Source organism: Bos mutus, chromosome 13 (genome assembly GCF_027580195.1).
Source record: "Bos mutus isolate GX-2022 chromosome 13, NWIPB_WYAK_1.1, whole genome shotgun sequence".
NCBI lineage: Eukaryota > Metazoa > Chordata > Mammalia > Artiodactyla > Bovidae > Bos > Bos mutus.
The window spans coordinates 28316878-28341820 of NC_091629.1; the positions used below are offsets into that span (position 1 = coordinate 28316878).

The 24943-nt window shown below is 48.7% G+C and overlaps 1 protein-coding gene across 1 annotated transcript in view; it reads right to left on the reverse strand.

The window, feature by feature from the left end:
- The window catches only part of AKR1E2 (aldo-keto reductase family 1 member E2), a 27478-nt gene continuing 2535 nt past the window's right edge, over positions 1-24943 (reverse strand). The window contains exons 5-13 of the mRNA XM_070382012.1: positions 8305-8472; positions 7497-7613; positions 6597-6674; positions 4797-4919; positions 3559-3656; positions 3111-3183; positions 2734-2818; positions 1664-1745; positions 1-1387 (exon numbers count right to left, since the gene is read on the reverse strand). Coding sequence (XP_070238113.1) covers positions 1345-1387; positions 1664-1745; positions 2734-2818; positions 3111-3183; positions 3559-3656; positions 4797-4919; positions 6597-6674; positions 7497-7613; positions 8305-8472 — 867 coding nt within the window. The 3' untranslated portion in view covers positions 1-1344. The remainder of the gene's footprint in view (positions 1388-1663; positions 1746-2733; positions 2819-3110; positions 3184-3558; positions 3657-4796; positions 4920-6596; positions 6675-7496; positions 7614-8304; positions 8473-24943) is intronic.

Genomic DNA, 24943 nt, shown 5'->3' on the forward strand with positions numbered 1-24943 from the left:
CTAACCATAAACACAACTTTCCTATAGCAACATACTCTAACTTGAGAATTTGGGGGGAACCCCTCTTTTTTTAAAGTTCAATGCCTAAAGGCTCAAATGCTATCAATTAATATGCACACTTTTAATGATTTTAAAATATAATACCAAATTGCTTCCAGGAGCATCTACATAAATTTATAATCCTACCCAAATTTACTGAAAGTGCTATTTTTTTAAAATACTTTAAGGGTTTTGGAAGTTGATTTTTTTTTAAATTTTGGGTGGAGAAACTGGAAAATCACTGTCAATTCAGTTTTTATTTCTATTATAATTAATTTGCTCACTGGTTTTTGGACATTCAAATCCTAGCTTCAACCTTCACAACCAGGTAATCTTTGGGAATTATTCAGCCACCTTGTGCCTGTCTTCTTAAGAGGACTCAGCACGTTCTGCAAATTAAAGGCCCAGTGGGCTTCCCGGGTGGCTCTAGTGGTAAAGAATCTGCCTACAATGCATGAGATGCAGGAGACCCGGGTTCAGTCCCTGAGTTGGGAAGATCTCCTGGAGGAGGGCGTGCAACCCACTCCAGTATTCTTGCCTGGAAAATCCCATGGACAGAGGAGCCTGGCGGGCTTGTCCATAGGGTCACGAAGAGCCGGACACAACCACATAGCACAGCGTGGTAAGTAATCGACTGTTACTGTGCTCCTCCAATATCATCCTTTTAAACTGGGAATTCATCATTTCCTTATTTATAAGAACTGCATTATGGTTTTATTACTTTGTCTTTTAGACCGTTTAGAAATCATTTTTCCCAGGCTATAGGAAACCTGTCCCCTATGGCAGCACATTAGCATCAGTGAGGGATGGGACAGTGGCAGGCAGCTGAGCACACCCTTTTGTTGTGTGTTGTGTAAGGATTTTGCTTTAAAACCGTCTGGGGGGATTGGCAGGGAACAGAGGATCAGAGTCAAAGCAAGAAGGGCCAGGGACTGACAATGGCTGAAGCTGAGTGATGGGGGTGGAGGTTCCTTATACTGTAGACATTCCAACATTGCCATAGCATGATTTTTTTTTTTAATATGAAGGCAAATTATTCACGAGTCATCAAATATCCTTGTTTGAGGGTACAGGCTGCCCCGTGCACTTGTGAGAACCTAGCGCACTGTGGGCTCCTTGGATTCTAAAACCTGAATGGGTCTCGGTGGAGAGTGATCGCTGCTTTCATGAAGCCTCCACCTTCAGGCACAGACCATATTCAGTTCTTGGGACTTCTCAGGGAGCCCACCCAAATCAAGCTGTGCCCCCTGCCCTGTCCAGGGCTGCCCTGTGTCGGCGAGGATTCATCTGGGCTGAGCAGGGTCCTCAGAACTCTGCTCTGAAGGGATAGTCCTTATGATTTTCAGTTCTGAAAAAGAGAAAAACAGATCAAAGATAGAAGCAGAGAACGGTTAATATTTTTAGGAGAAATGTTGAAAAAATACACTTAACATATTGTTTAAACTCCTGAGTATACGGACTCAGTCTTATAATTTACCTCCAAAGTGGCCTGTCCTTAGACAGGAGAGAATTATGAAAAGGTTAACTTAACCCCAAAGGTGGTAAAGCCCTCTGCAGGGAGCAGTCACGCAATCTGGACCTTGCTCCCCTTCCTTGGGAAGGAGGGTAAAGGAGTCGTATTTACATGGGGAACGTGGACAAACGGAGATTCCTGTCCAGGCCAAGGAGGTCAGTCATATCCTCTTCTGATAATTCAAAATCAAACACCTGGAAACCAGAAGGAAACAGTCACTGGGAACTTAGTCTGGTAGATCTTCGGCTGAACCACCTCAGCTGCAAAACACAAGTGGGGATCCACAGGTGGGGATCAGACTTCCTGTGACACTGGACCAAAACCAGGCGGGCTCAGCCTCTGCTGCTTAGGAATCCCTGGGAAGACAGGTATGCCCTGCGTGTGGCCCACAGGGTAAGGGATGTTCCAGAATAGAAATTTTCCCAACGTGCAAACCAAAACAACAACACAAGATGAAACAAAACAAAATAAAACACCATCACAACAACAAAACCAACAAAACCCCCCAAGAAACACAGACCAAAAACATTTCTTCCACACACCCACTTGGTGAGGGAGAACCCTGGTCCCTGGAGGCACTGATGCTCACTGTGTAGTTTTTCTTTTTAGTCCTTCGAAAGCAGTATTCTAAGCAGCTCTCCCCTCTTCCTATCCCTAACACACATGCGGACTATAACCCTTGCCTGCATTAAGAGCCCGTCCACTCAGGGACAGCCAACCCTGAGCCCGCAGCTGAGGAGCTGGGGCCGGGGGAGGGACAGAACCTGGCCTAGCCTCTACCTGCAGGGTAGAAATCAGAGACTTAGTGGCAACCAAAGCAGAAATCAGAGACTCAGTGGCAACCAAAGTTCTGCCTGGAGAGACAGCTGGAGCCCTGACACATCAGGACTGGGGCAGCCTGGGTGCAGTGGCTGGCACTGGGGTGAGGGTCAGCCTCGAGAGAACTCTAGCTGCAGCCTTGCCTGCCCACCCCCACCCCCTGTTCCATCCAGTCCAGTTCCAACAGCTCCGGGCTAGGAAGGGTCTGTCTCTACTCCAGAGGCCTCACCCTGACACCCCTGCAGTGTTAAAGCCACAGGGGGTGTGGTTGCTGGCTCTCGACATCATCACACCCCTTCCCCAAGCTAAAAGGTGACCCCAAAGCCTCCGATGCCATGTGATTCAAAAGGAGGAAGCACTTTCCTGGAAGTTCTCGAGAATCCGCTTTGGGTTGACAGATTTGGGAATCACTCTTACGTTTCTCTGGATCTGAAATCGGATCAAAATCTGCAGGGAAAGAAATGTCCAACATCAGACACAAGGCATTACCGGGGTCAGAGCTCAGCACATTCCCCAACGGTCATGCTTTATCGTGCAGTGAAAGTCCAGAAGCCCGCGGCGGGAGCATGTACTGCAAGCGCTTTCATTCTGAGTCATTCAGAAACCCAACTGGGATTCTCTGAGCAGTTCTAGCGGGAGAAGCTCAGAGGACCTGCATGCATCTTAAGGAGAAATCACTGTCATGCCCCATCCCCAAATGATGGGACAGTGGAGCCAGGACATGGCGACCCCCGCCTACCTGGGCTGCAGACTTCCTGTGCTTCTGAGCAATCGTCTGGATCATAGGGTCTTCCATCAGATGCATCCCCCCACTGGAGAGAAGAGTACAGGGCAGAGGCCACGAGGACAAATGAACATGCTTCCTTCTTTAGGAAAACCTCACGCTTCCTCCAAACACAAAATCTAGACGTATTTTTGTCATACTTGTTCATCATAGGAAACTTAAATGATGCAGAGAAGCTGCCACTCAAATCCTCCCACTCAGACAAACCACTGCTAATGTTTTAGGGGAGGCAACTAGACACACAGCTTTTCACATATACTTGGTGCTTTTTCTCAAGAACCAGGCGGCAGTATTGGAGGCCACGGGGCAGTGGGTCTCCGTGCTTCGGCCCCTCTGACCTCTCAGCTTGGGTACAGTCATTCCCTGCTTGGGGCTCGACTCAGGGCCCCTGGAGCATCCCTACCTGGAGCCACCAAAGGGCAGGTAAGCTGTCACGGACACATTTCTCGATTGGCAGAAACTGATCAGGTTCTTCTGAGTGAGATATGGGTGGCACTCGATCTACAAGATGACAGCTCACCAGGAAAACAGTCCACCGGAAAAGGGGCCTACATTCCTTCCTGGACCCTATCACTGCTAAGCTAGGACCCACTTCTAGTGTCTCCACTGGGAAGTGGAAAAGCCTGGACTGTGGTCCCCAAGACACCAGCCCGCTGGGAAGACCTACATCAGGAGCACTTAAACTTCCCCTGCTCTGTGAGGCCGTCCTCATCACTTTAGGTAAAAACCTCAGCCTCGCATCTGCTCTATGCACATAGAGAAGAACGGCAACCCATGGTCACAGGCGGGTGTGGAGCCCACGAGGCACAAGGCTGAGTGAAGGAGCAGGACACAGACACCATGTGCGGGAGGCAGCATGGTGTCGGCACCAAGTGCTAACACTCCTCAGTGCTGCTGGAAATCAGAAGAGCGGCTGCCCTTCCTGAGGGAGGGGGGACTGAAAGGAGCATCCAGGGGCTTCCGGCGGGCAGTGGGGCTGGTCACGTTGGTTTACTGGTCCGCATGCTGGTCAGAGCCAGGCTCAGCTTATAAGATGGTCTCAAGCTCTGTTCTTATGTGAGCACTTTTTTGTATGGACTTAACACTTTAACAGAAAGTTTAAAATAAAGTACTGCAAGAATGTCCTTTCTACTTGTAGTGCCAGCCCGTCTAGAGAACTCAACACTTCTGCCAGGACTAGTTATTTCTCTGCATTAACCTCTCGGCAGTCTGTGACCTGGGCTGAAGGTCATCCATTCGTCCATGCTTTTCAGGCTGCAACATGCCAGGCTGGAGAGCAGGGGATCCCAGTGCTTTCCCGTGAAGCCCACTCACCTTGGAGCATCACCACTGGTGAAGGGTGGGGGCCACTGGGACCACTCCATTTTTGAACACACCTGGTGATGCACCCACAGCTGCACACGGGAGCCAAGCTCAGCTCAGGCCCTCGCTCTGGGGGCACCACCTCACCAGACCAGACTTCCGGGGATCTTCTGTCCCCTCACCCACCGCCTGCCTGACTGCTCCCAGTTCACGATGCTGACAGTCCTGGGGAAGACACCTACACCTCTCAATCCACCCTTTCTTCCGTGGCCCCTGCAGCCTCCTGGAGGTAATGGCTGAAAAGCTGATCCATAGCCTCTGAGCTGGCCCCACGCTCACCTGGTTGGTCACCGGCTTGAATCTCAAGTTGGGTTTATTCAGAAGTCTCTCGAGCTGCTCGTGGTTAAAGTTTGACACCCCGATGGCTCTCACTAGGCCTGCGGCCACCAGGTTCTCCATGGCCTAGTGGGGAGAAAGAACCATGGGGCATCCGGGCTGGGCCAGCCCCATGGGTACCCGCACAGGGTCCAAATAACGGCCCTGCCCGCTGTTCGACAGTATTTCCCTCAAGGCTTCTCCAGCGCTTCTGTGCTCCAGGTCTGCTCCCTGTTGCACCACTAGGAGCTGGGGGCCGTGGGCACACCACGGGACCTCACTGAGCCTCAGTTTCCTCACCCACACACTGGAGACCACCCCATCCAGGTCATGGGGCTGTTTAAGGGCCGTGTGAGCAGATGCATACAGAGCTTTTCGCTGTGGGCTGGCGTCGAGCAAATGCAGCAGGTCGGGCTGCCATTACCAAGTCCCTGTCACCTGGTGTCTGCAGGGTGTCCACACCGGCCTCACCTGCTCACCCCTCGTCGCCTGGATCACAAGCTGCTTCAGCACCATGACCTGTGCTCAGCTCCTGCCCCAGTGCCAGTTAACGTCTTCAGGGACAAGGGCAGAACAGCTCCGCTATTCACTGACCAGGAACGAGGCCTGGTGCCAGGCGCAGGCAGCTGTGAGTCTGAGCGGCCACGGCTGGTGACCAGGGTCCCGGTGTCCCTGTGACGCCCTGAAGCGGCAACAGCTGCCCAGACCCTCACTTGGGCCACACAAACAGCCCAGGGTTTGACCTGGATCCTTGAGACCAGACCAAGCAGTGGACAGACGGGCCAGGTGAGCTCAGTTTCACTGATTTGGTTGTTTGATGAAAGAGGAGGAGAGGCTGACCTGGCCCCGCACGCCTCCCCATCTGTGCCCCCTCCCCACGCTGCCTGGATGACCCCGCACCCCACACATGCACCCCTCACCCCACACGAAGAGCTCGCACTTCGTCTCCCTGAACTCTGCAAGTTCCAGTGTGAACCTCCCCTTCTGGCCTCCACCCCTCCCTGCCTGCGTGGGGGTCACAGGCACCCGCCAGCCTGACTGGACACCCTGCAGGCAGGAGCCCTCCTCCCAGGCAGGCCACCCACTGCCCAGCGCCCCATACCCACCACCCCGATGGGCACGCTCCCGCCTTGCTTCCACCTCAGCACTTTTCATCTGGACTCTGGTTTGAAATAAGCTACCCTTTCCTCCACTTCTCCTTGCCCACCCCGAGACATCCCCTGCCGCTGAAGTTATGGTTCCGAAATGCTGACAAAGCACTAAAGGGAACTACAGGATGGCAGCGTGGTCACCACCAGGACACAGGGTTTCAAATTTTCCTTCTTTCTGTATGTTTTACACTTTCTATATTTTCTGTAAAGTAATCTTTTTTTTTACTCATGTAATCTTTTTTTTTTACTCAAAACATTCTGAATTAGTCTGAATTAGACTGAGCAATTTCACTTTCACTTTTCACTTTTATGCATTGGAGAAGGAAATGGCAACCCACTCCAGTGTTCTTGCCTGGAGAATCCCAGGGACGGGGGAGCCTGGTGGGCTGCCATTTATGGGGTCGCACAGAGTCGGACACGACTGAAGCGACTTAGCAGCAGCAGCAGCAGCAGCAGCTATCCCTAAAGTAAGTGCTTCAGAAAGATGACCGACCCGCACTGAGGTCCTTAATCAGGTGCTCGTCCTCAGTTTGTGCTGAAAACCAAGGGCCTCTGAACGGGCAGCTGCAGGCCTCACGGTTCCCTCCAGAGACGGTCAGCGGGGCTGGCTTACCTCCCACGTGTTCAGGAAGTCCGTGTCGCTGGGAATGATCATGCCGTTGTGGTCCACCGGCAAGTCTGCCTCTCCGGACTGCAAGAGCCAGAAGGAAAGGCACTCACTGGGGGCTCATGGTGACCCCCGGAGAGGACAGGGAGGAAGGGAGGGAAGAACACTGGACCAGAGGGCAGGAAGCCTGGCTCCGCTCCAACACACAGCTAACCTTCTCCAGTACTCTGAACGTCGCTGCCCACCACTCACCCAACAGGGAAGGAAGACCTGGAATCCTTGCCAGCGGCCATAAAACTGTTTGGCAATTTCAGACCAAAAAAATGGAGTCTTTCATGTCCTAAGGGCCCCATCTCCCAAGTCCACTGGTAGGATCCTCCCTCTTTTCTTAGAATCCCCATCATGGTGAGAGATAGTGAATCAACTAGTACCAGGGTGCTGGGAGGTGCAGGGCAGAGAAAGATGGCTACAATACTGAAGTGGGTTGCCACCTCCTCCTCCAGGGGATTTTCCTGACCCAGGGATGGAACCAACATCTCTTGCGTCTCCTGAACTGAGAGGTGGACTCTTTTCCACTAGTGTCACCTGGGAAGTGCCAGAGAAGGATGGCAGGAAATTTTTAAAAACCTAAAGCCAGACCTCAGCGCAGCCTCGGGGATTGGTCTGCAACCCCTCCACCCCACCAGGTATAGCCCCCCGAGGCAGGTCAAAGGGGAGCCCTGTGTATGAAATGAAAGGGCAGGCTGAGAGGCAGAACCTGTAGGGCACTAGAGCCTGGGGGCTCTGAGGTCCTCCAGCCCACACCTCCCCAGAGCTGAGCCCCGAGGGAACCGTGTGCTCACTGAATGATGACAGGGCGCAGCCAGGAAGGGAGGTGTGGCCTACGGGGGCCTCGCCGTCCTGTACCTTGAAGCCCATGGGCCAGTGCATGAGGTAGAGGTCCAAGTAGTCCAGCTTCAAGGTCTTCAGACTCCGGGTGCAGGCTGCTTTCACCAGGGACTTCTTATGGCAGGTGCACCAGAGCTGCAGGGGCAGGGAGGAAGCACAGACACAATGGCCACGGAGCCCGTGGGAGCTGTGAGTGCATCCCTGCCTGCTGGCCCAGGATCTGCAAGATGCGCGGCGTCCGGGACCCCCTGGCAGTAAATACAGTGGGGCAGTGACACGTCCTTCGGGCACCCTGGGATCCTCCATGGCAGCCCTTGTTCAGGCTGTCAACGTCTCCTATCTCCTGTGCAAACACAGCATCTACAATCTCCTCAAAACCACACCAGCCTTGCTTCTATACAACACAGTTCCCTATGTAACAACTTTCAACCGTGCTCCTTTCTAAGGGGAAAAGAGTGAACTTCTTAGACGACATCTTGACTTCTTCCACAGTCCGGCCCGTCCAATTCCTCAACCTGGCAGCTCTCTGCTGCCTAAAAAGTTTTTCATCTGGGAATGCCAGCCAAGCTTCTTGGGGGGTCCCTGCACCTGTGGTGTCCCATGGCCCGTGCCTTTGCTCATGTCACACTGTCCCTGACCCCCCTGACCTGCAATGCTCCCAGCCTGTGCATGGAGCTGCACAAGTCCTGTCTCACGGGTTCAAGTACAGATTGAGTCATCAGCTCCTACAAAGGAAACTGGAAAACCCTCCCCGTGCAGTTCCCACCACTTGGTAGCCCGGCCCTGAGTGGTCAGTGGCCCTCTCTCTATATACGGGAAATCCTACCTTGCTGACAATAAACAGGTTCTCCCGTCTCACCGCGCCCTCCTTGATCTTGGACTGGATTCCCACTCCAACCTCATTCTCATTGTGGTACACATAGGCGCAGTCCAAGTGCCGGTAGCCCACGTCTATCGCCACTTTTACAGCCTCTGTTACCTCCCCTGGAGCCGCCTACAAGACAAGAAGTTCAGCCACTTGCACTCAGGAGAGCCCGACCCCAACAACCCCTGTTCACTCTAGAACACAGAGTCAACAAGCCATAAAAAGTGAAGTTACTGAGTTGGTACTCATATTCATCCATCCTAAAATTAGGAACATCAGCATCAGAAAGACTTTATAGATAATCTAATTTCAAATTCCTTTACTTATTTGGGGAAAATGCTTTAGGCATGTTTGGTGCCTGCAAATGACTGAGCTAGAGGCTGTGCTACTGGAATGAAGGTGCGTAAATAAATTTAGGATGAATAATGATGACAGGTGTGATGCAAGGAGGTACAGACTCACCCACTACCCACAAAGGCCATCAGCCCAAGTGTAAAAGCAGACAGGTGCACACAAAGACAACCCACCACGCAGAGCATTGCCAGAAGCCAAAGGAATGCAATGGATGGCATCAGCAATGTGCAAGTTCAGAAAAGAAACATTCTCTGTAAAGGGGGCTGCTCAAGCAGGCAAGGGGCCTGGGGTGGGGGAAGAGGGAAGAGGCTCACACAACCACTAAACCCCAAGGGGTCTCAGCTCACAAGGCGCTTTCTCCCTTGAACGTCACATTACCCCGTGAAATTCATCTGTCATAATGATCTTCATTGAATGAGAACACATTTAGAGTGGATGAGAGCTAATGAACCAAGCATCCACTTCAGAGTTGGGAGGACCACCAAGAAATCAGAAGGAAGAGAAAATGAATATAATAATGAACACCAAATACAAATTGATAGAGAAGACCAACAAGGCCTGTGGTTGGTTTTTTGAAAAATCTTAATAGACTTCTTTTTTTTTTTTTTTTTTTTTTTTTGCTGTTGTCTTTTTTAAATTTTTGGCCACACAGTGCAGCATACGGGATCTCAGTGCCCCAACCAGGGACTGAGCCAGGGCCCCCAGCAGTGGGAGTGTGGAGACCTAACCACTGGACCTCAAGGGGATTCCCTAAAGTAGACAAACTTTGGACAAGACTAGGGAGACCACGTTTTTTTAAAATGACATGAAAAAAAAGCAGTATATACAGATAAAAAATACATATTTAAGAAACTATTATCAGTGACTGCTGCTGCTGCTAAGTCGCTTCAGTCGTGTCTGACTCTGTGTGACCCCACAGATGGCAGCCCACCAGGCTCCCCGGTCCCTGGGATTCTCCAGGCAAGAACACTGGAGTGGGTTGCCATTTCCCTCTCCAATGCATGAAAGTGAAAAGTGAAAGTGAAGTCTCTCAGTTGTGTCCGACTCTTAGCGACCTCATGGACTGCAGCCCACCAGGCTCCGTTGTCCATGGGATTTTCCAGGCAAGAGTACTGGATTGGGGTGCCATTGCCTTCTCCATTATCAATGACTAGAAGCCAATGATTTGGAAAAGTGAAATGAAATGGAAAAATTCCTAGAAAAACTTAAGAAAAAATAAAGCTCAATTGGTCTATAACTATTTTTTTAAATAAAGCAATTAAACACAATACACAGAGTTTTACAAAATTTTCCAGTTAGAATTCATACCAATTAAAAACAAAGTTCTTCTGACAAGAGGAAAAGAGGAAACACTTTCAACTTATTTTACTCGACCACAATAAATTAAACTATTAATACATCCCTGACCTCTACCAGTTGGTAAATGGATAGAAGAAATAATTTAAATAATATTTTGATGAGTAAGGGTGATCATTCTAATTCCTGTGTGTGCTCATTGATGTCTGACTCTTTTGCGACTCCATGAACCGTAACCTGCCAGTCTCCTCTGTCCATGGGATACTCCAAGCAAGAATACTGGAGTGGGTTGCCATTTCCTATTCCAGGTGATCTTCCTGACCCAAGGATAGAACCTCTGTCTCATGTCTCCTGCATTGGTAGGCAGATTCTTTACCACTAGCACCACCAACCAATAACTTCCTATGTGAATTCTTAAATATCTTTTTATTAAAGACTGTTTTAAAAAGAAAGCAAATTTGAAAGGCTTTATAATTAGTCTGTCTAATTATAAAAGGCTGTCTAAACCACTGACAGGGATTAGAAAAAGACAAAGTAGAGGAAGGTCCAAAGTACTTTCACTAAAGTTTGAAGGCAGGAGAAGGAGATGACAGAGGATGAGATGGTTTGATGGCATCACCAACTCAGTGGACATGTTTGAGCAAACTCTGGGAGTTGATGGACAGGGAAGCCTGGAGGGCTGCAGTCTATGGGGTTGCAAAGAGTTGGACAGGACTGAGCTACTTAACTGAACTTCCACTATCAGGTTTTTACACTGGGAAGAAAAAGTTTGAAAGTTTCTTTTTAAAACCAAGTTGGCAATGACAGCATTCTCCTGTCTCTTTGGTACAGACACTTCCCCATCTTCCTGATGGCTGCTGCTCTGATCCGTCAGGTGACAGTTTCCTGCTCTTATCCAAGCCTGACAATCTTTTCTTCTGGGCTTTCTCAGACTTTTTTTTTTTCCCTGAACAATTATAATGCAGCGGGGCTGGGGCGGGGGGCGCTTCTTTGGTGGCTCAGTGGCAAAAAAGCCTCCTGCCATTGCAGGAGACACGGGCTTGACCCCAAATCGGGAAAGATCCCACATGCCTCGGGGCAACTAAGCCTGTGTGCCACAACTAGGGAGCCTGTGCGCTAGAGCCCAGGGAGCTGCAACTGCTGAAGGCCACACACCCTAGAGCTCTGGCTCCCCAACAAGAGAAGCCACCTCAATGAGAAGTCCAGCTAGAGCAACTAGAGAAAGCCCAGGCAGTGAGGAAGACCCAGCGCAGACATAAATAAACAAACAAACAAACAAATAGTCTCTGCTTATTAAAAAGCAGAGACAATACTTTGCCAACAAAGGTCCTTCTATTCAAGGCTGTGATTTTTCCAGTGGTCATGTATGGATGTAAGAGTTGGACTGTGAAGAAAGCTGAGCGCCAAAGAATTGATGCTTCTGAACTGTGGTGTTGGAGAAGACTCTCGAGAGTCCCTTGGACTGCAAGGAGATCCAACCAGTCCATCCTAAAGGAGATCAGTCCTTCATTGGAAGGACTGATGTTGAAGCTGAAACTCCAATATTTTGGCCACCTGATGCGAAAAATCGACTCATTTGAAAAGACCCTGATGCTAGGAAAGATTGAGGGCAGGAGGAGAAGGGGACGATAGAAGATGAGATGGTTGGATGGCATCACTGACTCGATGGACATGGGTTTGGGTGGACTTCCGGAGTTGGTGATGGACAGGGAGGCCTGGCGTGCCAGTTCATGGGGTCGCAAAGAGTTGGACACGACTGAGCGACTGAACTGAACTAAGTAGTGATTGGGAAGGACAACCCCCAATTCTAGAAAACCTAATGACTAAACTAAACACTGCATTTCCAAAAGCTAGAGGCGAGCCCCCGGCAGGTGCCAGGGACCAGCTGGACCTGCGGAGGCTGTTGCCGGTTTCCCCAGGTAGGTGGTTCTCCACGCAGGGGCGTGTCGAAGGAAGGCGCCGCTCCTCCTCGACCAAGAGGCCGCCTCACCTTCCAGGTGCCCAGGCCCAGGACAGGAGGTATCGCCTCCATGGCTCGGAGTGCGTCCCCGCCTGCCCGCACGGCTCCGTAGGGCCGCTACCCGAGTGGACGCCGGACTGGCTGCCGGCAGCAACAGAGGCCAACCCGGGTTGGCTGACGGCGCGGAGGCGGCGGAAGAAGCCAAAGCACGCTAGGCCGTGAACACGCTCAGCTCTCGGGGCTAAGGGTGGGGCTTCGGGGAACGGACGCGCGCCGGCGCGGGGCGAGACAGCCCAGGAGGGACCTGGCCCTGCCCTCGGTCTCCTAGCAACGCCTCCCCTGCTCTCAGCATCTGGATCTCGGCGGGGATCCCGAGGTTCGCAGGGGCGGCTGGGCCGGGTCACCCCCAGAGCAGCGGGGAGAGGCTTGGTGTCCCTCCCTCTGAGCCCTGGGAGGAGGCTAGGCCCCCGAGACCCCTACCTTGGCGTGGGGGGCGGGGCGGGTACGGCTCCAGGGTGCCAGAGGGACTACAAGTTACTGTGCTTGGGCGGGACCCTGAGGGTCTGCGGTACCATACAAGAGTTGGTGGCCTTAGCTCCCCGTTGGTGACCCGGTGCTCCGAGTCCTGGGAATGTTTTCTAACTCCCGGAGTCCGTGGGAGCAGAGCGCAACCTGGGGACCCGGGGACCCAGGACGCGGTGGGTACGGGGCCGCATCTCCCGGGACCGGGGGTGAGACCCTCCCTGCAGAGCCTCCAGTCTGCAGGTGGGAGTGGGCGGAGCCATTGCGGGAGTCCCGGCCTGCGGTGCCCCTCCTCGTGCTCCAGCACCCAAGACGGACTCCTCTCCAAGGTAGGGCTCCGGGGACACCTCTTGGGCGTGGCCTCTGGGGTCAGTCACAGGCAAGCTTCGTCGTGATGGCTCTTAGTTTGGCTGGACTTGGTCACTTAGAGCTGAGTGACCCTGAGCACCCATGCCTGGCTCATCAAGAAATTGGGGTGATCTAAGTGCCAGGGAGAGCTCCCTAATAACAGTAATTAACTCCTAACACTCGGGCCTCATTGTGGAGCTGCCTGCTCTCAGGGCTCCCTCCAGCCCCTTACACCAGCCAGGGGAGCGGCCAAGGCCAGGCTGGACCTGGTGCAGGTCCCAAGTCCTGCCAGAAAAGATGGGAGAGGCTGAAGAAGAGATGGAGAGGGGAAGGGGTGGCCTGACTTTCCCCTGCCCAGGCCCATGTCTACACCACCTCCAGGCCTCCTGACCTAGCGGTGCAGGGAGCTGGCCGCTGGTGGCGGGGAGAAGGGTAGAGTGGGACCAGGACAGCAGGACGTATGGAGGTTATTCTGTGACTTCACGTCCCATGGTCTTCAGCCAGGCTGATTGGTGTGGGGTGGTCCGTGGGTCCCTGGGGTTGTGGGGTCGCAGTATGGCGGCCGTTGGTGCCGTGCGGTAACCGCCGGGAAGGGAGCCGTTGGTACATTGGACAGGGGTTCGCCCAAGCGGGGTCTCTTTCGCGCGCTGCTAAATGTGTGCATGTGCACTGGACAAGCTAGGAGATTAGGCTGCCTCACCACCCCTCGCTGAGTCCGCATGTGGGAGGGAGGCCCTTTGACCTGGAGCTCATCCTGCTGCATCCATCCACGGAACAGGGGTCCAGGAGCCTGGGCCGTGCCCACAGAGTGGGGCTCATGCAGTTGAGCCCATCCCCTGCTGGGACAATCTGGGAAGTGAGACAATTAGAGCCAGAGAGGTGGGCGGAGTCCAGAGAAGGGAGGGTTCAATACCCTGAGGTCAAGGCCAAACCCTCCCTTTGGGTGTGCTTTGGGAATGAGAACCCCTAAGCCCCTGCGTGCGGCCCTTTCCTCTGGGCATCCCCACATGGTGTGCACGTGACTTCCGGTCTCCTCCCTATCCAATCTATATGCGCAGTGTGCAGAGACCATTTTTGCAGTATAAATAAGAAACTTGGCAGTGTTACCTGTGCAATGGAGCAATGAGATAGATGATGATATTAAAAACTGGCTGTTGTGAGATTACTTTTACAATAACATGTTTTAAATTTTCAAAAATAGTTTATACTTTGAAACAATGTGAGAAAAAGGATTTTTCATATTTATTTCAAAAGGTCAAAAACGGACGGTTAATTTTTTAATAGCATTTCAGAAGGAATTATTGTTTATTCTGTAGATGCAGAGAAAATCCACAAATTGCAAATCAAGTAGATTTTAATGTGCTTCATTATATGTGCTGAGCTTGGGAAATATTTTCTGACTCTGCAGAGATGGGTTTATTTAGGAAATATAATTGAGGTAAAACAACTGCATGATAAAAAACTGTTACCTATTTAGTTGAAAATACTCCTAAAATGGAGAACTTCATTCTTGCTGCTGCTGCTGAGTCGCTTCAGTCGTGTCCGACTCTGCACGACCCCATAGACGGCAGCCCACCAGGCTCCCCCGTCCTTGGGATTCTCCAGGCAAGAACACTGGAGTGGGTTGCCATTTCCTTCTCCAATGCATGAAAGTGAAAAGTGAAAGTGAAGTCGCTCAGTCGTGTCCAAATCAGCGACCCCATGGACTGCAGCCTACCAGGCTCCTCCGTCCATGGGATTTTCTAGGCAAGAGTACTTGATTCTTGAGCTGTATGTAAACTTCGTTTGAGTCTCCTGCCCTCTAGTGGTCATTTCTAAAAGCTGTATGCGGTGAACTCTGAAATGAACACAACCCGAGTTTGAGCAAGCTCTGAAGTTGGTGATGAACAGGGAAGCCTGGCGTGCTGCAGTCCATGGGGCCTCAAAGAGTAGGACACGACTGAGCAACTGAACTGAACTGAAGTGTAGGAATCAAGTTCCAAATTTTAAGACATTTGAGGAAGCTGAGAAGTTTTCTAACTTGGTTTCATCATTTTCACAACATAATCGCCATGTCTCTATTACATACTCCCTTGAGATTACGGATAGAAAACTGAATTTGGGTATCTCTTGACCATTTGACTTAATTTTCTGTAAAATTGGTACATATCTAGTATAGTCTTATCACTATTGCATAAAGGTTGTTTTGAAAATAAATACTTTAATATATACTACTACACTGTTTCCTATTACTAGTTAAGTCCATTACATGCTGTATCTTGTATTCCTCTTACTACCCCCATACACCTTGTGAAGTACACACTGTATTATTCCAATTTCACGAGAAATGAAAGTGATACTGAGCGGGGGCTCATAAGACTTGGCAAGTGACACACCCTGGGCCTAAAAGACTGAGTTTTGTGTCATGATTTTCATTCTTCTAACAATTCATAATTAATTTTGAGTTAATTTTTAAATTATCAATATTTAACCATAAGTATTACCCTCCAGCTGAGCTATTTAAAATCCTAAGAGATGATGCTGTTAAAGTGCTGCACTCAATATGTCAGTAAATTTGGAAAACTCAGCAATGGCCACAAGATTGGAAAAGGTCAGTTTTCATTCCAATCCCAAGGGAAGGCAACGCCAAACAATGTACAAAGTAGCATACAATTATGCTCATTTCACCTGCTAGCAAAGTAATACTCAAAATCCTTCAAGCCAGGCTTCAGAAGCACGTGAAGATATTAAGAAGAGGTGGCAAGAATACACAGAAGAACTATACAAAAAAGACCTCACGACCCAGATAATCATGATGGTATGATCACTCATCTAGAATCAGACATCCTGGAATGTGAAGTCAAGTGGGCCTTAGAAGTATCACTACAAACAAAGCTAGTGGAGGTGATGGAAATCCAGTTGGGCTATTTCAAATCCTAAAAGACGATGCAGTGAAAGTGCTGCACTCAATATGCCAGCAAATTTGGAAAACTCAGCAGTGGCCACAGGACTGGAAAAGGTGTTTTCATTCCAATCCCTAAGAAAGGCAATGCCAAAGAATGTTCAAACTACTGCACAACTGCACTCATCTCACACGCTAGTAAAGTAATGCTCAAAATTCTCCAAGCCAGGCTTCAACAATATGTGAACCGGGAACATCTGGACAGATGTTCAAGCTGGTTTTAGAAAAGGCAGAGGAACCACAGATCAAATTGCCAACATCTGTTGGATCATTGAAAAAGCAAAAGAGTTTCAGAAAAACATTTATTTATGTTTTATTGACAATGCCAAAGCCTTTGACTGTGTGGATCACGATAAACTGTGGAAAATTCTGAAAGAGATGGGATTACCAGTGAAAGAAAGTTACCTGGCTCAAAATGGCCTGGAGTTAAAACTCCCCTCCAGGTCCTCCTCACCAGTCTATGTAAAACAAAGAACTCTCACCCAAAGAAAAAAAAAATGGACATTAAGGTTGATTACCCCCAACTCCAAGCTGTTCCCATCCTCTGGCCAACCTCCAGAATTCCTTGCCCCAGCCATTTAAGAGATAACTACTCCTAACAACCTTGGAGGAGAACAGGCCCCCTTAAGACAGTACATTTCCACATACATGCCTGTATATACTTTTTTCTTGGGTTAACACAGTAGCTCACTAATCTGACTGCTGCCCCTTCTCGCCACATTAAAGGTTATCTGTTCCTGTAAAGTGCCGGTCTTGTTCTTTTTCTGAACTTCACCTTCTCTAACTCCCTTACCCTACATTTTTTGTTGCTGAAACCCGGGAGGTTGAGATTTCTTCTCGTTCTCCACAGCCAGCTCTTTGGAGTGTGGAAGCCTGCCGAGCTCACTTTCCCACCCGGACTTTCAAGACCTTCTAGAGAGGACATCCTGTGCCTTCTTGAGTGGTACAAGTCCTGTGTAAGGGCTTTATTGGTTTTTCACGTAACACAAGGAATTTTGGTCTCTCTCTCTCTTTTCTCTACACTTTCTTTTCCACGAGACCAACCAACTCTAGGACAGAGGCCTTTTGCCATTCAACCTACCTCCATCCACCATGAATTCTCACCTGACCCAACAGCCCAGGTAAGCTCGGATGGTACTCTAGGGTGCCATAGACTATCCTCCTTTCTGGGTTCCTGGAGAACCCTCCGGCCAAAAGGTCCTCTGGGGAGGTACACGTGGAGGACGCCCCTCCCCTCCTTTGGAGCCTCTCTCTCTCTCTTTGCCTAGTTAAAAGATTAGGTGATGACCCTTTTCTCTCCACTGGACAGTCACTAGCCATTTGCTATGGGGTCAAGCCAATCTGTCTCATGGGACTCTCCCTTGGCCTGCATAAAATGAAACCTCAAACCTCTATTCTTGACCGATCTCAAGGTTCATAAACTCGAGTCACTTTGCACTCAAATTTGGCCTCAATACAAACTGGATGACCAAAACCACTGGCCTGAGTTTGGGACTTTCGATTTCAATATTTTATCAGCTTTCACAAACTTCCTCAAACGGAATGGCAAATGGTCGGAGGTCCCCTATATTCAAGTCTTCTGGGACCTTAGAAGTCATCCTTCTCTTTCCAAGGACTATTCTACCTATCAAATCCTCTGCTCTCTCTCCCCCTCCATTACAAAAGAATCCAAATCTAAAGCCCCTAAAAGGCCCCCTAAACCCCCAGCCCCTGATTTTGACCTGGCAGATGAGCCTCCTCCCTACCGCCTAGATAGAAAACTTCCAGAGACGAGACCCCATCCTCTAGCCCTTCCTCCTCCAAAACAGGAAGCGATGACTCCAAAACCCCAAAGAGATTGCCACCCCACCCCCCATCAGCCAGGACCTGAAGCAAACACATGCTTCCCCTCAGAGAGGTAACAGGACTGGAGGGCCCTACACGGGTTCATGTGCCTTTCTCAATTTCTAATATGAGCCAAACTGAAGAAAAATTGGGATCTTTTTGAGAAAATCCTACTAGGTATAGAGAAGAATTCCTCTGCCTTACACAAGCCTATCACTTGACCTGGAATGATCTTTATTACATTCTAAATGCCACATTAACCCCTGATGAAAAGGAATGGATATGACAGGCAGCCCGGACTCATGCTGATCAGCTCCATAATCAAGACAGGACTAATCCAGTGGCTGATGATGCAGTCCCTTTAACTGAGCCACGATGGACACATCAAGGCGATGCCAGCATCCGGTACCTGCATCATATGATCACCTGTTTACTACAAGGAATGCTAAAAAACTCTCACATTCATGTTAACTACAATAAGACTAGCAAAGTGAATCCAGAAAAAGATGAAAATCCTGTCCTTTTTCTTTCATGGCTTACTGAGGCAGTCCAAAAATACACTAGATATCTCCACCCCTGACGGACTTCTGTACCTACACGTCCAGTCCATAAGCCAGTCAGCCCGATATTCGCTGAAAATGACGCCAGTTGGAGAAAGGCCCCAAAACCCCTCAGCAAGATATCCTAGAAACAGCCTTTAAAGTTTTCAACAATAGGGAGAAAGAAGCAAAAAAAGAAAAAGAAAAGGAACGAAAGGCCAAATATGCTTTATTCACTGCAGCTATCCAAGAAAAAAATTCAACCCCTTTGGCCCATCCACCTCGTCCCACCCGGATGGGACCTAACCCTCCAGGCCCTACTTTAGATGTAACCAAATGGGACACTGGGCTAAGTCCCACCTAAACCCCCAGCCACCCACCAAACCCTGCCCCACCTGCAAACAATGGGGCCACTGGAAAATGGATCGTCCTCAGACATTTCCCACCAAATCTGGGGGTCCACCCCAGGCCCAACAACAATGAGCCAGGAACCAGACTGAAGGGGGCCCTGGCACCCCAGACCATGGTTCCTCGGATGAGGTAAGAGATGATCCAATTGTGCCCCAGTTATTCCAGTGATGGAGCACAAGCTCCAAACCCCAAGTCCACCACATACAGATGGACTCGGAGCTTTGGGTAATTGGCACGGTGGCTGGACACAAAGTCTCATTCCTAACAGAAACTGGGACTTCACTTTTATCCTCCTTTAAGGGCCCTCTCCAACCTTCACAAGTGGCCATCAAAGGGGGTCTCAGGCATCCCTTTTTATCCCAAAATAACCCCTTCTCTCCTTTGTTCCTTTGACAAAACAACACTAACACATTCTTATAAAGTAGTTTCTCAATGCCTAATGGCATTGATGGGATGTGATCTTCTGGCTAAGCTGCAAACTTCTATAAACCTCCCATCCTTAGATCCCGTACCAATTCTTTGCATCGAAATGGCACCCGAACCTTTGGCCAGCCCTAACTCCCAAAATCTGCCCCCTGACCTTCCCCCGATAGATCCTCAGGTCTGGGTCACTGAATCCTCATTGGTAGCCCAACACCATTCCCCTGTGCAGGTTTTTCTTAAAAATCCCTCTGGGGCTCCCGACCTGAGCCCCAGCGTCCACGAAACCGCCCCTACTTCCAGCGGAGACGGCAGCAGCCCCCGGGACCCAGGCAGTCCACAGCCCCAGAGACCTCAGCCCCCATCAACAGTGGGGACCCCCCAACCACCATACTGGAGTGATTCCAACTCAAAGGACACCCAGAGCCACCGTCTGGTATCTGCCAGTTTTTCCAACTGACCTGTATTCTACCCAACACCTCCCTCCCCTCTTTCCCATAATTTGTGACATCAAAACACCGGCTTTTCCCCCCATTCCTTGAGACCCAGGAGGGCCAAAGCAACAGCCTTTTGCTTTTTTTTTTTTTTTTCCTTTCTCCCTTACCAAGGGTTGAAGGAAGGGATCCATCCTTATTGTTCAGAGGCATCAACTCCCTCCCCTAAATCAGGCTGAGAAGGAACCAGCCAGCTCTTCCCTCCTCCTGGTTGTTTTTCTTTCCCACCCCAGTTTATTTTTTGTTTCCCTGCTCCCCCTACCTCTGAAGCCATTTTATGAACTGTCATGTGCCACCTGAGCCTCCAGTAAAAACAAAAACGGGCAAAAAAAAAAAAAAAAATCCCTCAGATAATAACCCAAACTCAATATACCCTGACCACAGAATCCCGACAAAGACTTAAACCAATAATCTCCCGACTGCTCAAAGCCAGCCTTTTGCAGGCTATCGTTCTCCTCATAATTCTCCTATACTGGCAGCCAAAATGGGACCCACTCCTGGCATCTAGTTTAAGATCTTTGCAAGATCAATCAGGCCATAATACCCATATACCCCGTGGTCACTAATCCCTACCCCTTCTCTCACATATTCCCCCTGACACTCTACTTCACGGTACTGGACCAAAAGATACTTTCTTTACTATACCCCTACAGCACTCCTCACAGCCCCTATTTGCCTTCACCTGGACGGATCCAGACACAAATCAATGTCAACAATTAACTTGGACCGTTTTACCACAAGGGTTTAGAGATAGCCCTCATTTTTTTGGTCAAGCCCTCCAAAGAGACCTACAAACTTTAGACTTAGGCTCTACTACCTTACTCCAGTATGTAGATGATTTATTGTTATATAGTTCTTCTCACCATATCTGCCTAGTCCACACTGCAAAGGTATTAAATGCCATAGGCAACTGGGGCTAGAGTCTCACTCTCCAAAGCACAAACTGCTTCCACCACTGTCAATTACATGGGATTGCTTCTCACGCCCAAATCAAAATAATTCCAGCTCAGAGACTTCAAGCCTTGACACAGATCCCCAGGCCCCAAACCAAAAGGGAACTTCTTTCTCTATTAGGTCTATTAAACTTCTTCCGAATATGGGTCCCGAATTTTGCCCTCCATGCAAAACCTCTCTAGCAAGCTACTCCAAGAAACGTAGATGAACCCTTCTTGGCCCCCACCTCTCTCCACACTCCCATACAGACTCTTATCAAACATTTACTACAGATCCCTTCTCTTTACTTACCTGATTACACCAAGCCTTTTTTCCTTTTTGTATATCCTCGACAAGGACATGCGTGAGGATACTGCGCACAAATGAGGGCCTCTAGCTTACTTATCTAAACAACCTGATCTCGTCATGCTCAGATGGCCACCTTGTCTCCAGGCCTTAGCTGCAACCACCCTCTTAATCCCTGAAGCCCAAAAACTAACCTGAAATGCTCCTCTAAATGTATGTTCACCTCACTCCATCTAAGATTTACTCTCATCGGGCTTTCCTTTCTCTGCTCCCTGCTTAACTACAGATCCTCCACAGACACCTCTTTGACCCATCCCTTTCTTTTATGCCTTATAAACCTCTTAATCCTGCTAGCTAGCTTACTCCCTACACCAGATCCAGAACACCCATCTCATGACTGTGTTCAGGCTTTAGATATGACACTTAATTCATTTGAACATATAACCGATCAGCCCCTTACTGACCCCACAGTCCCTTCCTGGTTCATAGATGATAGTGCTCAGAAACAAGCCCCATTTGGGGCTGGATACACTATAGTCCAGGGACAGCCTGAAAAAGTTATCCCTCCTCGCATCATCACGTCAGCCACACTCCCAGCTCACACATCCTCACAACAGGCTGAAATGATAGCTCTTACACAAGCTTTGACCCTAGCCAAAGACCAAAAGATAAACATTTACACTGACTCCATATATATCTATAACATATTACATTCTAACATTATAATCTGGAGGGAGAGGGGATTCCTGACTCAGAAGGGCACACCTATTCTCAGTGCTTCTTTTATTTCTGAACTCCTCCATGTGTCTCAGCTCCCAAAACAAGCTGCTGTAATATATTGCTGGGGACATCAGTAACATAATCCTATCTCCTTTTATAACAATATAGCAGATCACCAAACAAAGCGGCAGGCTGCCTCTGTTAGTCCTGTCTTTACTATGCCCCATATTGAAGAGCCTAACATCCACACATTACTTTCATATTTGCCTTCCCTTTTCCACCCCTCTGCAAAACTACTTAAGGTTTTCCTTCAGAACTGTATTGAACTAAGGACGATATGACTTATTTAAATAATCTGACCCAAACTTGTACCATTTGTCAGCAGACAAATCCTAATTGTAACATTTGCCTCCCTCCTTTCCCCACCCACCAAATTGCAGACATCTTTCACACAAGACTGTCAGGTAGATTTCACCCACATGCCACCCGTAAAAAAGGTTAAATTTCTCCTAGTCTTTGTATATACATTTTCTGGATGGATCGAAGCTTTCCTGACTACTAACAAACCAGTCCCTACTATGGCTCAGCTTATTCTTATTGAAATCCTCCCTAGGTCTGGAATGCCTTCCTCCCTCCAGTCTGACAACAGGCCCGAGTTCACATCTCAAATCACCCAAAATATTGCACGAGCCCTTCAAGTTCCTTGGAGGTTTTGAGAGAGTAACAGGCAGGAAGGCCAGGGGTCTCCAAACGGAGAAAATAGCCTGCAAGTGTCAGACATTTTTATCTCTCTTAAGCGGCAGGAGGAAACAAACTAGGGATATTTTTTTCTTCTCTATACAAATTTAAAAGGAGGTTTCTCTTAAAATACTGTGTTGCCATAATGACACCTGGTTTCACCTGAAGTTATCTATTCTCAAACCTAAAGATAACCAAAGCCTTTTTCTTATGGAAATGTTTGTCTTAAGCTATGCTAATGTACTATGCATTTACCCCAAACTCTGTCTTCAAGTCGGTTCCCTCTTGGCTCAGAACTTATTTGACAAACCAGTATGTTATACTGAGATATTGTTCCCCTAATCTATGTAAATGAAACTATGTGGTCTGCCCTTCTTCAAGATTCAAATTAATCATTTTATGGCCCAGGATAAACCATTTGATGCCAAGATTATCCCAAAATACATCTTATGGATGAGGGACCAGGTGCCATTCTGAGTTTTAAGACATTCTTTCTTTCATTAACAGACTGCTAGTGACTATATAACATCCAGCTGAAGACTAGCAGGGGGGCACTCTTTCTGCCCTCTTCTGATGCCTATGTCAGAAGCTTTCTCTATCTCCTTTATACTTTAAAAAAACTTTATTACCCAAAAGCTCTGAGTGATCAAGCCTCATCTCTGGCCCCGGATTGAATTCTTCTCCTCCGGGGGCCAAGAATCCCGGTGTCTTTGCGTGAATTCAACAACAACCTTTCAGTTTCACATTCCTTATCATCCCTGGTCTTCCCATAAGGTTGAGAGAGCCAACAGAGTCCTAAAAAAACTCAGACCAAATTAACAATCGAACTTCATCAAGATTGGACTAAACTCCTCCCTTTAGCCCTCTTAAAGGTCTGGGTCTTACCAAAAAAACCCTTAAGTATCAGTCCATTCAAGGCCATGTATGGGAAGCCCATAATACCTTTGGGTCTTTCCCCTTCCCAGGACAGTCCCAAACTGTCTTCTCACCTTCCTTTTCCTTACTTGCCCAGATACGAGATGCCCTTTGGCAACATATGGATGACTTACTCCCTCGACCACACCCCAATCTTCCATACCCATCCCTTCAAATAGGAGATAATAAAAGTTTGTATGACAACTGAGTCCCACTCAGATCTAACCCCAAAATGGCAATGTCCCTACACGGTAATTCTGCTGACCCCTACCACTACAAAATTAAAAGAAATTACCCCTTGGGTCACATCACCCAGTTAAAAAAGGTTATGCAGCCCAGTGATGAAAATGCTTGCCAGACTAATACTTATCAAGTTTCTCACACAGGCCCTACAACTCTAAAGTTCTCATAGCTTCCACCGGCCTCAACTGGCGATGGATGAGCCTGTAGGTTTCACGGCTTCAATTATTCCTGGAACAACTTCTGGCAGATATGTGGGTCTCGAGTCCTCAAGGATTCACGTTCAAACTTGCTGAAGATTACATCTCCACCCTATGGCTACAGGGAAACTTTTATAAATTTTGCCCCTTTGAAATCCAATTCTTTTCCATAGTAATCTATCTTATGCTCACTTCCCCAAATGTTGTTTAACATCTTCTTCTTATCCTCCCTTCTTCCTGTGACCCAGAAACTCCTTCAAAATCCTAATCTCAACTATCTATTCCAGACCCTTAATTTAACCCATACACTTCTCAATGCTTCTAACACACAACTGGCTAAAGACTGCTAGATATGTCTATGCATAACTCCTCTGTGAGATTCAGCCCTCCCCACATCCATCCTCAACTGGACCACAGGTAACATGTCCCTACACCACTACACCACCGTAGAGAGCCTTTATTCGTCTCATATCTTACATAGCTTCACACAAGTGACCAAATCCGAAATTCAGACACACTCTTAGAATTTTTACTCACTGAACTTTCCTCCTTCAATGAAAAACCTTCATTCGGAGGCCCTATTGCCTAGAGAGTAACACTGTTACAATCAACTCCTTTTTGCATATCTAGAAATTCCATAAACAGTTCATATGACCAACCCATGGGCACAAATCTCTAACTCCATGTGCAACCATACCTCCACCTTACTGTTTGCCACTGGAAAGGCTATATATAATGTTTCTGGTCCTACAGGACACTCTTTAACCTTTACAGGGTGGTTTCCCTCAGCATATTCCTCCACTTCTCCCACTGTTGGGGCCGCCTTAGCAGGGTCTCTGAGCATCCTTGAACGAATGATCAAAACCCCACCCCCCAACTCCTCTTCGCCATCAACTTCAGCTGTTGTATTATGACACCTGGCCTATTTTTCCTGTGTGGGACATCTACACACCTGTCTACCTACTAACTGGACCGGGACCTGCACCCTGGTATATTCCAATCCAAACCTTTTAATAGCCCCCAATGATCAGCCTTTGCCTATTCCTCTCATCCACAAGTGAATAAAACGAGCCATTCATTTCACTGCCCTCTTAGTAGGGCTAGGAATAGCGGCTGGAATTTAAAAAGGAACCGCTGGCTTAACCACCTCCATCCAAAACTACCAGACACTCTCTAAGGACCTATCAGACAGCCTCCAGGAAATAGCTCAAGGCCTAATAACTATACAAAATCAACTCGATTCCTTGGCAGCCATAGTATTACAAAAACAGAAGGAGATTAGATCACCACAGAGAAGGGTGGTCTGTGCCTTTTTCTAGACAAATCCTGCTGTTTCTATGCCAACCAGTCCGTTATTACCCAAGGAGCTGCAAAAAACCTTACAGATCGAGCCTCACGAACCCGCCAGAGATTAAGCAACTCCTGGCAGTCATGGTTAA